The sequence below is a fragment of the Rhamphochromis sp. 'chilingali' genome (genome assembly GCF_963969265.1).
Source record: "Rhamphochromis sp. 'chilingali' genome assembly, chromosome: 5".
Lineage (NCBI taxonomy): Eukaryota > Metazoa > Chordata > Actinopteri > Cichliformes > Cichlidae > Rhamphochromis > Rhamphochromis sp. 'chilingali'.
In genome coordinates, this window is record NC_137932.1 from 27,378,218 (window position 1) to 27,395,716 (window position 17,499).

The window sequence follows — 17,499 nt, forward strand, 5'->3', positions numbered from 1 at the left end:
TGTTGGAAGAAACTCACCAGCTGATTTAAACGTTTCCTCACTTTGACCCAAAGGTCGTTCTTCTCTTTGCCGTCTCTGTTTCTGGCTCGTATAGACTCAAACAGTCTGAATAGGTTCAGTCGTCTCATCATAGGTTCATTCTCGTTGGTCCCTCTTGTCTCACTCCGGGTCCTCAGGTTAGTGCCAGTCTTTGTTTGGTCGTGACTTTGATTCTGGCCTTGCAGGAGTTCTCGGACTTGTTTCAGTGTTGTGGGTCTCGTGTTGGTTTTGTGAGTCTTTAAATTAAGATTAGTCCAGATCTTAATTGTGATTTTCCTTGTTTGAATCTTGCCTGGTGGTCTTTTTGCTGTGGGTGTTTCTCAGGCTAAGCTTCATCCCTGTTTGACGACAAAGATGTTTGATTGTGAAACCATGTTTGTGGAATTCTCTTCTTTCCTGTTTTTGTGGAAATCCACATAAACTGGTTGCTGCCTGGGAGGAACTGTAGCACAGATCATTGACTTTGTGTTTCTGGATCTAAAAGCGCCTGCTGATTTCTCTCTGTCTCTGACCTAATTTTGCACTTAGGCTGCGGATGTTTTTTTCCTGCCCTGCAGGTCCAAACCGTCAGGAACCCGAAGCCTCGAGCTGCCGCCGTCTGAAACTAATGACTGGCAGACTGGCTGAGATGAAGACGCAGCTTCCTCTGAGGGCTGCGCCGCTGGTTTTCTGTTTTTGGCTGTTGTGACTTTGATATAAATGCAGGGAGCTGTGACATCAGCCATCTGTTTTCAGCAGTTTACATCTTTAAGATGACGACCGAATAAGCAGTTGTTGCCTATCCTCACTGACGCACCCAAACATAAATGCACTATACACAGGAAAACAGAGGGTTGGTTGACACCAAGGCAGAGGAAGATCCGCAGCAGCAACTGAGCCCAGAAATGTATTCATGTGGACGTAGAAAATAAAGACACGTAGATGTTTCTACCTGGTCACATTGAAACAGAGCATTCAGTCGGGCTCTGTTTCAGGGCTCTTTAATGATTGGATGCTGTAATGTTCTTTATAATGAGAGCAAGACTGTAGGCAGTGAGGACTGAACACTTCAGCCCAGATGATGGTTTTCTCTCTCTGTGTTCTGCAGGATCGAACCAGACGGGTTTCCTGGGCGCGCTCAAAGACAGCCCAGCCAGATATCCTTCCCCATGGACAGTTTCAGCTCCTTTTTATTCTGAAAACAACTTTCAATTGTTCACATGCAAAATATTCCTCCTTCTTCTTTTACTCCATCTTGGTGCAGCCCTTCAGACCATCCTCTGTCTGAAACAAGCTGTTGTAGCTCCTCCCCCTGACAGCCCACTCTCTACTAGCCTCTGGAAGCCTGTTGAGGGGCAGCACTCGGTGCTTTTCCATTGTAAGTGTGTAAGGAGCTGATGGAGGACACATTCAGATATTTTCATAGAAAAATAAAAACAGGTTCCATTTGAAGACTGTGAACTTAAACATGCCTCGTATTACAGGAAGGTTTGGACGCACTCGTACTCTTTAGTCATTTTACATTTTCCATAAATGATTGCAAGCATTTAGTTTTGGTTCTGTAATATCAGCACAGTCATGGCCACGTTCACCTCCTCAAGCATCTACAGTCTGATTCATTTGGTGCGCAGCCATAAAGACACCAGCCGGTCCTCCATCACTGACGTGCATTACATTTAACATCAGGTTAGTTTGTGTTTCTTACAGTAATTGTTCTTCCGGCTTCTCAGTTGTGATTTTTCCAGTTTTGTTGGAGAAATAAAGAGTAGAGTCTGCCTGCAGCCGCCACAGAAAATCAAACCCGGGCGTTAATTACCCCTCATACGGCTTCCTTCCAAAATCAATCCGTCTGTTGCTGTCACCATCAGCTGTGACCACTGGTCAATATGTCCCACAATGTACTGCCAAGGTCAAATTCGCTGACCCTGTCACACCAGAAACAGTAAATCTTCTGTTTCTGCCATTTTCAGTTTTTACTGCAAATAAAATCACTTCAGTTCGTTAATGCAGACGCACAGAAATCCTCCCGTAGCTCCACTTTATCCCCCATCCAAAGACCCGAGTCAGTCCTTGACCCTGCTCTGCACCGTCCTGGAGGTGGTGGTGTGTTTCTTCTCCATTTGGTCCATTGTCGGCCTGTCAGGCTTCCACACCTACCTGATCAGCTCCAACCAGACCACCAACGAGGACGTGAGTATACCTGAGGTTCGAGGACCTAAACGTGAAAAGGGCCTGCAATGTTTCTGATACTCTTGTCTGGTCCAGATTAAAGGGTCCTGGTCCACCAAACGAGGGAAGGATAACTACAACCCGTACAGCTACGGGAACATCCTGACCAACTGCTGTGCTGCCCTCTGTGGACCTCTACCTCCCAGGTCAGTAACCAGCTCTAAAAACAGGACTAGACTCTGTGCTTATAATCAGGACTAAAACCAGGAATACAGAGAGTTATGTGCAGGGCTAAAGGAGATTAAATGAAGAATTGAGAGTAGGAGTAACTCTGGGCTGCTCTGAGGTGAAACTGATCAAAGTCTGAAATCCAGCATGAGCTCTGCACTGATCACTGAAGGTGTTACTAAAATCAGGACCGACTGATAGTTTTCAGGAATACATGAAATGAATCCCAGTCTAAGAAGGATTAAATAGATCAGGATTATAAAAGACTTAAGTGCACTGACATTAGTCCTAAAACAGGGCTCAAATTTAGACTACAGTTAGGACTAAAAACAGGATTAACATTTGAACTAAAATCAGCACTGAAACCATGACTAAATTAAGCACCAAGCTTAGAACTAAAGTCAGGACTAAAGAGAGTTCTTCAGGACTTTACTTTGAGCTAAAATTGGGAATAAAAAATCTGGAGTACTTTGCATTGTATTTAGAAATGACCTGTAATCACTGTAATCTGTGCTTAAAGCTGAACTGAGGTCAGGATTGAAATGACTTCAGTAATAAACAAACAGCCGTGTTGTTGGATTCGATGGCTGGAGCTTTGCAGCCTCAGTTGTTTGTTCCTGGAAGTCGGAGCTCCAAGAAACAAACAAGCTTTTCTTTCTTGGTTTACGCCTGAAAACTTTGCCTTGCTGCTCCTGCTGAAGCTGCTGATGTTTCGCTCTGCCGGTCTCTGAACATAAAGGTGCTTCAGGCGGTCTCTCTTCTTCCCCCTCCTCTCCGCAGACGCCAAGTTTCTGTGTTTAACGAGGACAGTCTTCAGCTGAGACCTTGCACAGAGTAATTACAGCCCTCACGGCTTCCCGTCTCTCAGCTGACTGTCGGCTCGTCTTCTGCACAGAATTAATCAAAAGAACGATCAGAGCGGCCGAGCGATGGCTCTCCTTCATCGTTACCGCCTCCTCGCCGCTTCCATGAGCTCCTATGTTTCCATCCCACCTGCCGTATATCATCATTACAGCGGGAGACCTGGGCTGGGACTCTGCGACACGCTGCTGATACTTTTTATCGGTTTGTCAAAGCAGCTGATCGATGACGTCTTGCTCAGCACAAAGTTAAGCTTTGGTTTCTAACTAAGCGCAGGAACAGACACAGACCGCATCCCAGTGCTTTTAATTATCTGATATATATACTGCATACTCGCCTTCTTTTATTCTCTGTGCTGTTGATCATTTCACCTCTGGTCAATGAGCTTCTATTGACTTCAGGGCTAACATCAGGTCTGTCTGCTGTGAATTTAAAGCTAAACAATCAAAAAACAGGATTAAGAGATTAAATAATCTGAACAGAATCAAACTGATTCCGGACTAAAGTTGGAACTAAAAGTAGAAATCATTTAACATTAGCTCAGGACTGCATTCATCACTGAAGCTAAAGCCAAACAGAATAAACTAATCAGGGTTACAGTCAGGAATGCTAGTACCTGACTTCAGCACTTAGCAGGACTAAGATCTGATTTGTGGTCTAAATGAAATAAATGAACCGGTGAAATCAGGACTAAGTCAGGCCTGCAGAGCACTCTTCAGAGAATTTTTGCAGTAAGCCCCAAAAGACACGACGGTTAGCACTAAAATCACTCATCCTTTGAACAGGATTGCATTAATATCCTAATTCAGGACTAATCCATACAGAGAGCAGCAAACAGTTAGTCCAACACAGAATTAGATAAAAGAAAAAAATTAAGCCGAGCAGCAGAAAGTATCTGTGTGCAGCTTGAGTGATCAGATCCCTGCAATGTGCACGGACTGTAAATTTCATTCTTCAGGAGCTCTCAAAGGAAACGTTGATCGGCCGGCCAGAAGCTTTTCTTGTCTCTCAGTCGCTCTGTGATCCGGCTGCTTTTAAAAAAATGACTGTTTGTTTTTGCAAATGAAATTTCTCTTTTTGTTGTCGTTAATCTTTGTGAATGTTTTTGAAATTATCTCCAGGAAAAATGTTTTGTAATATTTTCACATTTTTTCAGGTTTTTCAGGTTTGATCGTTGATCCGGCTCACTGAAGGACGCCTCTTATTTACTAAACATCGTTTATTGAATGAATCCAACTGAAAAGAGTCTCGAGTGTTTTAAACAGTCAGTGAAGAATGTTGTGTAGAGAAGTGTTGGTGTTTGCAGCCCGGTGCCTCTGTGGAGATTCAGTTAAAGAGAAAACTGTGAAAAGAAAACAGTGACGAAGGGTTTTCCTCTGTGTCCGTGTTGTTTCGTCCTCTGAGGTCACAGACGGAGGAGACGAGGCTCTGATGATGCGTCCAGACGGGTCAGCAGGAGCTCTCTGACGAGGCACCAGCTTTAATATTAATATTAATAATGATGATGATGTGTAACAGCGAGCTGCCTCTGGGAGGATATGCAAGGAGGATTTTCAAAGTAAAAGGATGATGAGCATATGGAGCCTCATTATACAGTCTGCTTGTTTACTCATGGCTGGCTGCTCGCAGCGTTTGAACATGTCGACTCCACCTGCTTACAGGGCGACAGGTGGCGGCGTCCATCTGCATGCTCACAAACACAAAAACACACGTTTCAGGTCAAACTCACTTTTCCTGCAGCCACAGACTGATTTATTTAGCTGAATCTCCCAGATCGAGGTCGCCTGGATGATGTTGGACCGGGTGTTTGACCCAACGTCTCTCAACTTCATGTTCTAGCCTAGGCTCCCCCACCCCCCCAGAGACAGGATATTACTTGATCCTGAAGCCAGTTTTGGCCCCCAGGAGGGCGGGGATGTGCGTTTCTGGCCAGGCTGAACTGATCCCCTGGTCTCTTTACTGGTTTTGATTTCCTCAGAATGTGATTGTTTGTGATTCTTCTTTATCAGTCTGATTGACAGGAGAGGTCTGATCCAGTCCGGCACGCCGCAGACCGTCTCCCAGTCCAATGGCACCAGCAACAGCAGCTATGCCTCCACTCAGCTCCACAGCAACATGGTAGGTGAAGGACGCCGTCATACTTCCCGTTACTGATGCGTCACAGAGAAAAATCATCATAAGGATCTGAAACGCACGTATTCAAAACTGTTTGAATGTAGATTTTTGTTTTTCTTTACGTTTCTTGGGTGTAGAAAAGAAGCTAAAGCTGTTTGGCTGGTGTAACATAAAACAAACTGATAATAAAAGGTTAAAGGGGATAAAAATAAGTAAAAAACAGTAAAATGTGACTTTATTTTAATTATTTTAATTATTATACAGCACATGTTAAACTTCCAAAATTGATCAGAATGAACTGATCAGAATGACGTAAACATCGAAAGAGTAAAAACCTCTGATTGTTCATTTAAAGATGGCCTGGCTTAAAGCTGCATTCTTTCTTGGGTCCAGCAGGGGGCTCAGCCCTGATGATGCGCTGGTTTCGGTCTTTTCACTCATCCTGGAAACTTGAGCAGCTTTTGTGGCCATTCAGGTGAATGTGTTGTAAATAAAGTTTTATGGTGTTGAATGTCTCTCAGTGTGATCAGGATCAGTGCATCCAGAGCACTAAGTTTGTGCTGCAGGCTGCCACCACGCCTCTGCTGCACAGCGACCCCGTCGTGCTGGCCCCGCTGCCAGGTAAGACCACCACTCTGGGGGGCCCCTGCGCCTACCTGGCCCCTGCCCAGCCGTCCCTGCCATCCTGCGGAGGCGATGTCCTGACGCTGAGGGACGCCGCTGTCGACTCCCGCTGTCACCACCACCTGCACCTCCATCACCACCATCACCACCACCACTTTGTGAGTCCGGAGGAGACGCCATGTGCCACGCCACAGGGTGCCCTGCCCTGCCCCGCCCACCTGCACCTCCACCACCAACCCCACCCTGCCATCCCCTCCCCCATTGCCCTGTACGACCCTGCCAGTCAGGACGCTCTACACGAGGACTCGGTCAGGGGGCTAGTGAAGCTCAGCTCCGTCTGAATGTGACGTCCGTTGGACAGATTTTTACTGTCTATGTTAAAAAAACTAAACAAATAAAACAAACTGTTTCCAAATCGTGATGATAAAAACGAACACACCTCAGTAAAACATCTGATCACAAACTCAGCTGATGGGCTGGTGTCTCGGGTGAAGATTGTCCTCAGAGCAAAGACTTGTCTCCAGACGCCAGAGAAACGCTGACACTTTCTCCCTTTTAGACTTTTTGTCTTTGACGCTTCTCGATTTCACATTTTTTGTGACTTTGTTTGGCAGCTTTTAGAAAGTCCACCTGTTCTGCCCCGTTTGTCCTGTATTAAATATTACTTTAGTAAACTCAAGACACTTTCGCACAAAAGCACCTTTTCTGTTTGGACTTCTGTCTGAGGACCAAAGCTGGACTTGGTCCTCGTCCACTTTCCGTTCGTGTTTCATCCTTCGACCAACCTTCATTCTTTGAATTCCTGCTAAAAACGTTGAATCCAGAATAAGCTACTTCAATGCCAAACGTTCAGCTGCAGCAGCAGCAGGACCAAAACTACAAACTCTGACTTTTTATTTTATTACATATAATAAATAATATTTGATTGTTTTTTGGTTCTGATGGTAACTGGTTGGTGTTCTGAGACCAGCATTTGCCTCAGCCAATCAATGTTTGTGATACAATGTCAACAAATAAAAAACAAAAAGCCAATTCAAAGATCAGTTTGAGCTGCATGATGATATTCAAATGTCTTCATGTCATCATGTTTCTGAGTCAGAGGAAAACTGAAGGTTTAGTGTTTGGTTTAAATGATGGACGAATCCATCATGCGTGTTTTTCCTGAGTACACATTCATGCGTTAGGATGCCCAGATGCACCACAGCAACATGGAGTCTTCATGTAGGCGTCTGTGTGCTGCATGGATGAGTTAACAAATTCCATTAACCTCCAATTAAAAGCTATACTCAGATGTAGGGATGGGTATCGTTTAGGTTTTATCCGATACCGGTGCCAAACCGGTACTTTTGAAACGGTGCCGGTGCTCAAACGGTGCTCAAACCGGTACTTAAAGAATGGAGAACACAAAATTGGTCCAAAAACCTCTCATGTTCAGCTGTTTATTTTGTAAAAAGATAACAATGTTAGCCTTTTCTGCAGCTATAGGGCATATATGGTATCACTCTTGGCTGGAAGCAGTGCTTAAACAATGGAAAAAACACAAACTTTGTCCAAAAACCTCTCATGTTTAACTGTTTCCCACTTTTTCTTTGGTCATTTTAGCCTTTTTAGCCAGGGTGAAGGGAGAATCTGCCATCAAACAAGAAGACAGCCACGTAACTACGACGGTGTTTGCTAGTTCACCTTACATGCATTAATGTAATAATGTGGTTAGCCTACTCAACGTAAATTACACACGGACAACATTAAGCTACTCATGCAGAGAAGAACGCTGCTGCTGCCATCATCATCCGTCATCATTTCTGCTACACTGGCAGGGCTAGGGGCCAGGACTCTCCTCTTCGTGTTTTTGGGGGATGTTGCTAACTCAGGGTCCGATAACAGGGACCACACCCGCAGTAGATGCGCTCGGTGTGAGGTCTCGCAGCAAGCTATCAAATACGGCGCATTTTTCGGCTTTTAAAAAAAAAACGCTATGCGTCGCCAGGTGTTTCATCGGATTTGAGGTGTTACCTCCTTTGCACAGTATCACAGTATCAGCTTAAAGCACTTGTTGCAGGCTGCTGAGTTTGCATATTTTGCTGTGAAGTACAGCCAGACTTTTGACCGCTTCGCTTTGGGCATTTTTAATCTGTAGCTCTGCTCTAAAAGAACGTACGTACCTGGACCCGCCTACTATCCTCGGAAACGTAAAATGATTGGCTAGAATTCAAAGTGTATCACAGCTCAGGAAAAAAAAGCACCGAAATAAAGCACCGAAATGTGCGCTGCTTTTCGGTCTGGTTACTACCGTTTATGACAGAACTGGTGCCATCATGGCACCGGATACCGGTACCATCCCTACTCAGATGTTTATCACATGACAAGTAAATGGTACAAATGAACGAGCTAAGAAGCCACAAAGACGATCCTCAGCAGCTTTTTATAACAGGGGTGTTGTCATGAACACTGACTGGCTGAGGCAGATGTTGTCCTACCATATAGATGTTTATTTCTGAGGATAAGAAATTTCTGGAAAACTTGTGCAGATCTGAGTGGAGGGAAGCAACAACACTGCCAGACGTTCAGCCGAGGATTGCAGGTGCTTTTTGGATATCCCTGCGTTTAAAGTTGCTTCGTTTTTAGGCGAATAAATGGCCAGTATGACTTTATATGTTGTGTTGAAGAGATGTAAACTCAAGCTGAACGCTAGCTGGGCCGGGTGTTAACGTAATACCAGCTCTTACCACATGATGGTGCAGTCCCTGAGGGAAACCTTTAATTAACCTAGTAAGTCGTTAAGAACAATTTTATTTAAAATGACGACCAAAGTAAAAGGTCAAGTCTGTGAGAAAATGGGGATACAGCTAAAAACACACCTGCTGGTAAAACGCTGCCCCCTGGTGGTGAAAGCTTTTGGGGATAATGACAAAAAGCACCTTTAAATCATTGGGAAAACTTTGCTTGTGGTGTGGAGTGACAACGAACCAAACCTGTCTTTTATTCATACAACATAAACCACCCAATAAAACAAGTTTACACTCAGTTCATTTTCACACAGTCAGGACCCGTTCCCCAACCCGAAGGCACAGGGAACAAACCCTCTTGTCCACTGGGAGAAACCCTAAAGTACAGGCAGCAAGCCAAGGGGATACTAGGATACCCAACCCAGCCCACCGCCTATCACCAAGAGCAACTCCAGACTAAGAGTCCAACCCCTCTCCAGGAGAATGGTTCCAGAGCCCAAGCTATGCATTGAGGTGAGCCTGACTATATCTAGTACCTCTCAGCCTCATGCACTAACTCAGGCTCCTTCCCCACCAGAGAAGTGACCTTCCAAAAAAAATCACAGTTGTAAATAAAGCACTACTGAACTGACAAACGCAGAAGTGTCCGTCTGTGGGTCATGTGTCACAATGAATTTCTAAGGAAATTATATGGTTACAGTTGCTCCAAGACAATAATAACAGTAACAGACTGATATTTTTTGTGGTGGTGTTTTTAACCCAGTTCAGTTCATTATCTGTGTGTACCCCGAGGTATTTATAGTCCTCCAAAATGTCCGCATCAACCCCTTGAATTGAAACAGGGGTCACACGTTTCCTGGTCCTCCTACAGTCCACAATCAAGTCTTTGTTATTTGTCACACTGATACTGCTCACACCATGTGACAAAGGAGTTGACCACAGCCCAATACTCCATCTCAACACCCTCACTAATGTATCCACCCACTGCAGAGTCATCAGAAAATTTCTGAAGATGGCAGCTCTCTGTGCAGTAGCTAAAGTCTGTGGTGCTGAGGGTGAAGAGGAAGGGGGAGAGGACGGTCCCTTGTGGTTCCCCTGTGTTGCTGATCACCTTGTAAGACACACAATGTTGAAGATGCACATATTGTGGTCTTCCTGACAGGTAATCAACAATCTGGGACATGAGAGACACATCCACCTGCAACGCTGTCAGCGTATCATCCAGAAGGGTTGGCCTGATGGTACTGAATGACTGGAAGGCTGGGGACTCAAACGACAGTCAGGACCCGATCCTCAACCCAGGGTATGAGGGACCAGGCAGCGAAGGCATAGAGGACACAGGAAAAAATGTCTTCGAAATGGGTTTTCTTTATTTTCACAATCATCCTGGAGTGCCCAGAATGGGCACTCCAGACTTTCATGTCAACCAAAAGTATATATATGTACTAATACTGTAGCCAGAAGAACACAATGAACAGTTTCATACAGTTTTATGACTTTCAAGGTTTTCAAAGTATTGCCTCTCTGTTTGAAAACCTCACATATTACATACGAGGGATTTTACATACATACAACAAACTGTTGATTTTCTGAAGCTCCAAACTTTGCATGACCATCTCATAAAATAAGGTCTACTATATAACCCTGATGACACAGACGCACAAACCTGTTTGTTTGTCCTTCCTAGACCCCCACCTATTCACTGTGTTGTCTCCTCCTGAAGTTAAAATGTTAAGCCACATCTTTATGTCATTATGTACCAAAAAAAAAAAATCTGCAAACAAAAGAAAAATTTAAGTAAACCAATCTATAAACAAATCTAAATTTATGCTTGCCTAACTGATATTAATGTTGCAGTTCTGGAATGCAATGCCTTCTCCTTAAATTACCCTCGATACACACTGACACCATATCCTGGGGATTCAGCCCACGAATGGCCTTAGGATAAAAACTCCTCTTGAGCCTCTCTGTTTTTGTTCGGATGATGCGGAACCTTCTGCCTGATTTCAGAAGCTGGAACAGTTCGTTACTGGGATGTGATGGGTCCTTCAAAATCTGAGCTGCTCTAGTCCAGCATCTCCTGAAGTAAATGACCTGTAGGGAAGGGAGAGCAGTCCTGCAGCAGCATTCTGCCATACGGATCACTCTCTGAAGAGCTTTTTTATCCTTGACACAGCTGTTTCCATACCAGGATGCAAGGCTGGACTGGGACAAAAAATCGGCCCGGGCATTTTGACTAGAGACCGGCCCACCAGGATAAAGATTGAAAATGTGATGTCATTCAGGGGTAAAAACCGCAAAGGATTCTGGGAACTTGTGGCAAGAGGTACTAGCGCACGCAGGCTTTCAATTGAACTCAGTTACACAGCGCTTAAAAGAAACCCAAAAGATGGCAAGAAGCTGTTGTATTATTAACTGCAATAGCCGGTCGCATGACAGCCACGGGAAGCCGACGGGTAAAGAGATCGGTTGTTATCGGATTACGTCGTTGAAGAGAAATTGTTCGAGCCATGTTTCCGAAGTAACAAAGAGGCGACGGATGGTCTGGATATACCAAATATAACATCTCAGAACACTCCAGCTCACATGTTAGTCTGCTCCAAGCATTCCCACAAAGGTCAGAGTTTTGTAGTAGTTAATACGTAATTTTTCTTAACATAATTGGTGATATAGGTTACAAGCAAGTCTGGCGCTGAACAGAAATTGTCGCGCTATGCTCCTTTATTTATTGTGCATAAATAGTGAATTGTCCTGACACAATATTGCGTTTCGCTTCTGTTATTATGGTACATTGACAAAAACATATACTTTTATTCACAGGATAAAACAGTTGTTTTGTATCACTAATTGCCCAGTACGATTACAGCATACAGTATTATTGTCACTGCTACATTTCTGTAATGCGAACCAGAAATTATTTCCACTACTAATTAATTAAATGGTAAATGGCCTGTATTTATATAGCGCTTTACTAGTCCCTAAGGGGGCGACCGTGGCTCAGGGGGTTGGGAATCGCATCTGTAACCGGAAGGTCGCCGGTTCGATCCCTGGGCTCTCTGTCCTGGTCGTTGTGTCCCTGGGCACAACACTTTACCCTACTTGCCTACTGGTGTTGGCCAGAGGGGCCGATGGCGCGATATGGCAGCCTCGTCAGTCTGCCCCAGGGCAGCTGTGGCTACAACTGTAGCTTGCCTCCACCAGTGTATGAATGTGAGAGTGAATGAATAGTGGTATTGTAAAGCGCTTTGGGTGCCTTGAAAAACGCTATATAAATCCAATCCATTATTATTATTAAGGACCCCAAAGCGCTTTACATATCCAGTCATCCACCCATTCACACACACATTCACACACTGGTGATGGCAAGCTACATTGTAGCCACAGCCACCCTGGGGCGCACTGACAGAGGCGAGGCTGCCGGACACTGGCGCCACCGGGCCCTCTGACCACCACCAGTAGGCAACGGGTGAAGTGTCTTGCCCAAGGACACAACGACCGAGACTGTCCAAGCCGGGGCTCGAACCGGCAACCTTCCGATTACAAGGCGACCTCCCAACTCTTGAGCCACGATCGCCCCCCTAATTACCGTTGAGCTCAAAGGTTATATTAATAAACGGTTAACAAATGTGTATGTCTGTGAAGGTTTTCAGTCATCCAGGTCATCGTAGTCAAAGGAGCTTGCAAAGAAAGGCGTCTGGACAGTGTTTTAGGTGTTTAGCAATGTTATAAGTGGCTGAGTTTATGCTACTGACTATGGGTCTGAGTGGGACAGCTTCCTTGTGGATTTTAGGAAGTCCGTAAATGCAGGGTATCGCATCCCCTGGGTAAAGGCGGTGATATGTAAGGCGGTCAATAATTTTGTCCTTTTCAAAGTCTTGAAGGCAAGCTATAACTTTCTTTTTGTAGCTGCTTGTGGGGTCTCGCTTTAAGGCTTCGTAGGTATTGTTGTCACTGAGGAGAGTAGTGATCTTTGTATGGTAATCTGTAGTGTTTAGGACCACGGTGCATCTTCCCTTATCAGCTGGTAAAACAGTGATGTTGTGGTCTTTGCTCAGGGAAGCGACGGCCTTCTTTTCCTGTATTGTGAGGTTGGATGGAGGGAGCGTGGCTGAGACTTTCATCCTGATTTGCTCTGCTTCTGTCTGTGATAATTTATTAATCCGTATGACAGATTCTGTGGCTGTGATGAGGTCCACTATGGGCAACTGTTGTGGAGAAATGGCAAAAATTGCTACCATCCTTGCTCCTCTTGTGGGGAACACCCCACACCACATCAAGAACTCCACCGACTTCACCGACAAGGTCCAGAAACCTACCCTGGATCCAGATGAAACCATGGTGTCCTTTGATGTAGTCTCTCTCTTAACTTGCATACCCACCACGGAGGCCGTGGAGACTGTCAGAAAACGACTACAAGAAGACAGCTCCTTAGAGGACAGGACCAACTTCACACCCGATCAGATCTGCACACTGTTAGACCTCTGCCTCACCACTACATATTTCAAGTACAACGAAGGCTTTTACAGACAAAAACATGGCTGTACCATGGGCTCCCCCGTGTCACCTATTGTAGCCAACCTTTACATGGAGGAAGTGGAAAGGAAAGTGGAAAGTTCAAAGGAAGAGTACCCAGCCACTGGTACAGATATGTGGACGACACCTGGGTCAAAATCAAGACACAAGAAGTGGAATCCTTCACTGCGCACATTAACGCTGTAGATAAAAACATCAAGTTCACCAAGGAAGACACAAAGGACAACTGTTTGCCTTTCCTGGACTGCGCTGTGCACATTGAAGAGAACGGCAACCTCAACATCGAAGTTTACCGGAAGCCCACACACACGGACCAGTACCTCCTCTTTGACTCCCATCACCCTCTGGAACACAAACTTGGAGTAATTAGGACCCTACACCACCGGGCAGAACATGTTCCCTCTAAGCCTGAAGGAAAAAAGAAGGAACACACACATGTAAAGAAGCACTCAAAACGTGCGGCTATCCTAAATGGGCGTTCTTAAAGTCAGCAAAGAGGCACAGAAAAGAAGTCCAGACACCAGCGAGGGAGGATAAGAAAGACAGACGCAACAACATTGTCATCCCCTATGTAGCCGGTGTATCAGAAAAACTCAGGAGAGTTTTCTCCAAGCATGACATCCCGGTGCATTTCAGACCCAGCAACACGCTCAGACAAAAACTGGTTCACCTGAAAGACAAAACGCCAAAACACAGACTTAACAATGTGGTGTATGCTGTACAGTGCAGCGAGGAATGCTCAGACCTCTACATTGGAGAGACCAAACAGCCACTTCACAAGCGCATGGCACAACACAGAAGAGCCACCTCCACAGGACAAGACTCAGCTGTCCATCTGCATCTTTCTTAAGGATAAAGGACACTCTTTCGAGGATGCCAATGTTCACATTTTGGACAGAGAGGACAGATGGTTTGAAAGAGGAGTGAAAGAAGCCATCTATGTCCACTGTGAGCGACCATCTTTGAACAGAGGCGGTGGTTTACGACACCAACTCTCTGCCATCTATAATCCAGTTTTGAGATCCCTTCCCAGACGCCTTAACGCCCACTCACATCCTGGGCCATCTGATCTCAGGAATTCGCATGATAAGGTGGGGCCAGGTTTCACAATGAACACACCCGAAACTCTGGCTGATTGGGACCCACACCCAGTTTCACACCTTGGCTCAGGCGATTAGAGGATCATCAGGGGGTCCTTTTGTCCCTCTGTGGGGGGTTACTCCCACTAGGTTTATATCTGGGACTCTCCGCCATTTGACCTTAGAACTGAAGAAGCTTCTCGGATGAGAGGTGAAACGTCTTCAAGTAACTTAAAGAAGTCCAGACGCCTTTCTTTACAAGCTCCTTTGATTAACGAATGTGTATTTATGACGATGATTTGTGAGACTGGTAAACTTACCTTTGTTCGTACGATGGTCTTTCGTTCTACACGGTGCATTTCAAGGTCCTGTCCCATCCGTCGGTAAACTGTACCTGGGCTTGTTGCAGTGACCTGAAGTTACTAAACTTCATGAGTGTATGCACTCACTCCAAGAACCGTATAATTATAAATCTGAGCGTGGTGAAAGTTGGGCAGCACGCTAACGTCTTTTGTCCACTCTGTGTGCTCCTAAGGGTCTGACCCTTTCACTCCTTTTATTTTTTCCTCGTATCTTTTCTTTGTCTTTTTGTCGAGTCTGTCTTTGTACGGACCGGCATTGTTCTCCTTTTGTTTTGTACATTCCTTTTTTGTGCGGCAAAGAAAAAAACAAGAAGGTATTGGAACCGGAGAATGAACGTTTTGCGGTGCTGCAAATGCTTGCATTTGATGCGGTGTTTGGATTGTTTTGCCACGAGTTCCCGGCATGCAATGCGCGAAAATCACGTGATTGCTAAACAAGGGGGAGGGTGCATCCGGCCTCCTCGGCTGTAATTGGTCCAGCCCAGAGTCGATCATGACCAATTGGCCAATCCAACACCTTTCATTATATATACCCTTCCTAAAAAAAAAAAAAAAAATCCATCGGCCCATAAAAACAAAAAATCGCCAGCGGCCCACCGGGCAAATGCCCGGTATGCCCGATGGCCAGTCCAGCTATGCCAGGATGTGATGTTCTGTGTGAGGATGCTCTCCACAGCGCCTGTATAGAAAGTCCTGAGGATCACTGGAGAGACCCTGAACTTCCTCAGTTGTTGTAGGTGGTACAGGTGCTGCCTAGCCTTCTTGGTCTGGACCTGAATGTGGGCAGACCATGTCAGGTCTGAGGAGATGTGGACACTGAGATACTTGAAGGACTGCACTCTCTCCACTGGAGCTCCATTAATGATAATGGGCTTGTAGTCCCTGCTGACCCCTTCTGAAGTCCACCATCAGCTCCTTGGTCTTGCCGACGTTCAGCTGGAGGTGGTTGTCCTGGCACCACGATGCCAGATTCTTCACTTCATCCATGTAGCCCGCCTCATTGTTGTTGGAGATATAATATAACTAATTTGCATATGACTATTGCTCAAATGAATGAGTTATGAAATCTGACCAGCTTAAAAGTATTATTCAATTACATTTATCAATTATCATTATTCAATTACTCGCCTCTGTCAGTGCGCCCCAGGGCAGCTGTGGCTACAATGTAGCTTGCCTTCACCAGTGTGTGAATGGGTGGATGACTGAATGTAGTGTGAAGCGCTTTGGGGTCCTTAGGGACTAGAAAAGCGCTATACAAATGCAGGCCATTTACCATCATGTGAAACACTGAATATAAAATGAACACAAATCAATTAACAATAAAAAATACATTTATGCTCGGACAGAGTGAAGTGTAAACGGAGCACCTTCATGCTTAACAAGAAGGAATGTCCGAATATCAGTGTGATGAAATGAGTCATTAGAGTCTTAAAAACAAAACAGCACAATCATAATATTTCTATTAATAGCCTACCCATTTATAAATCCAGCCAGAAGACAGTCATCCACATGAAAAACAACCACTATACATTACTTAGAAATGCATTAGCAGAGTAAAGAAAACTTTTTTAAATATAAAGTATCTGGAGTTTTCAGGAAGCCCCACCCCTTCCTGGTACTTTACTAGACTATGGCTGTGTCCCAATTCAGGATCTGCATGCTTGAAGTACGTGCACTACGCGTACTACGTACGGTGCGTACTATAAGTACGAGAAGTGCCCGCGAGAAATGTTTCATACAGCATTGTGTGACATAAATGAAAGAGAAAAAATGTTTTGTTGGTCATTCAGCATTCATAGCATGCAGAAGTTGCATTTCACTTACAATGATGCAATGAGAATCCTACCTACCATCTACCTAGAGGAGGGAGTGCCAGTCAGATGTTTATGTTAGGTTAGGGTGTTTGTACTTTTAAAGTACTTTTGAAGAAGTTAATGTTCACTTTTGTAGAGTATTTGGATGCTCCGGCTAATGCTATGATTTCAGCACTCACAAATCCTACTGTGAGTTATTCCCATCATTTATCCAGTCTGAGGAAGCTGGTTTAAGACTTTATGTGTAAACTGATTTCTTTTAATTGTACTGTTTGTAGCATTGGGCCTGTGTTCATTATATTTGTAATATGGTTTAATGTTTAAATATATTTTTATATTTTCATTTTGGTTTTATAAGTTGTGCTTTGTGTAATCATGGACTTAAGTCTTTTATTAAAGCTTTCATTGATTCATTGATTCATAGTTGTTTATTATTACTGAAGATATTTTTGTTATTTGGAGATAAAGGGTCAGATAAGGGTTTCTCATCCAGACAGATTTAGTTATAGTCAAATATGTTTACAGTTTGATTACAAAATGCATCAAAAGGATCATGACTGTTGCCGACAACAACTGGAAAACTGAGTCACTAAGTCCATCCCGCACAACAGGGGGCGAAACTGAGCGACCCGATTTCGTCAGATGTAACCCGGAAGCAGTAACACGAAGCTCTCAAGCTGGAAGGAGATGTAGGTTTAATAAGATCGGATTCATGAGGAAAATGAAATTCAAAGTTTGTCTCCAGAGGCTGACAGCTACTCAGACCGCAGTTACAACACATTCAGGTGATGGGAGCCAGAAAGACTCAATAAATCTCCTTTTAAATCCATTTTTTCTGCTCAAGTGACCGACATTCCTCCAGAATCCTCTTTGCACTTTTACATTTTTTGTTGATGCAAGTGTTTGTTCTCTGATATGACAGCTCATTTAGATGAGAGGAAATCAGAAATGGCGGCAGCAGAAATAAAGA

General features: G+C 44.5%; 1 protein-coding gene across 1 annotated transcript in view; it reads left to right on the forward strand.

Moving 5' to 3' along the window:
- Nucleotides 1–7,060, forward strand: part of zdhhc14 (zDHHC palmitoyltransferase 14) — a 17,728-nt gene extending 10,668 nt beyond the window's left edge. The window contains exons 5-9 of the mRNA XM_080881688.1: nt 1,127–1,175; nt 2,106–2,208; nt 2,284–2,393; nt 5,286–5,394; nt 5,913–7,060. Of these exons, the coding sequence (XP_080737814.1) occupies nt 1,127–1,175; nt 2,106–2,208; nt 2,284–2,393; nt 5,286–5,394; nt 5,913–6,356 (815 nt within the window). The 3' untranslated portion in view covers nt 6,357–7,060. The remainder of the gene's footprint in view (nt 1–1,126; nt 1,176–2,105; nt 2,209–2,283; nt 2,394–5,285; nt 5,395–5,912) is intronic.
- Nucleotides 7,061–17,499: the final 10,439 nt, after the last annotated feature.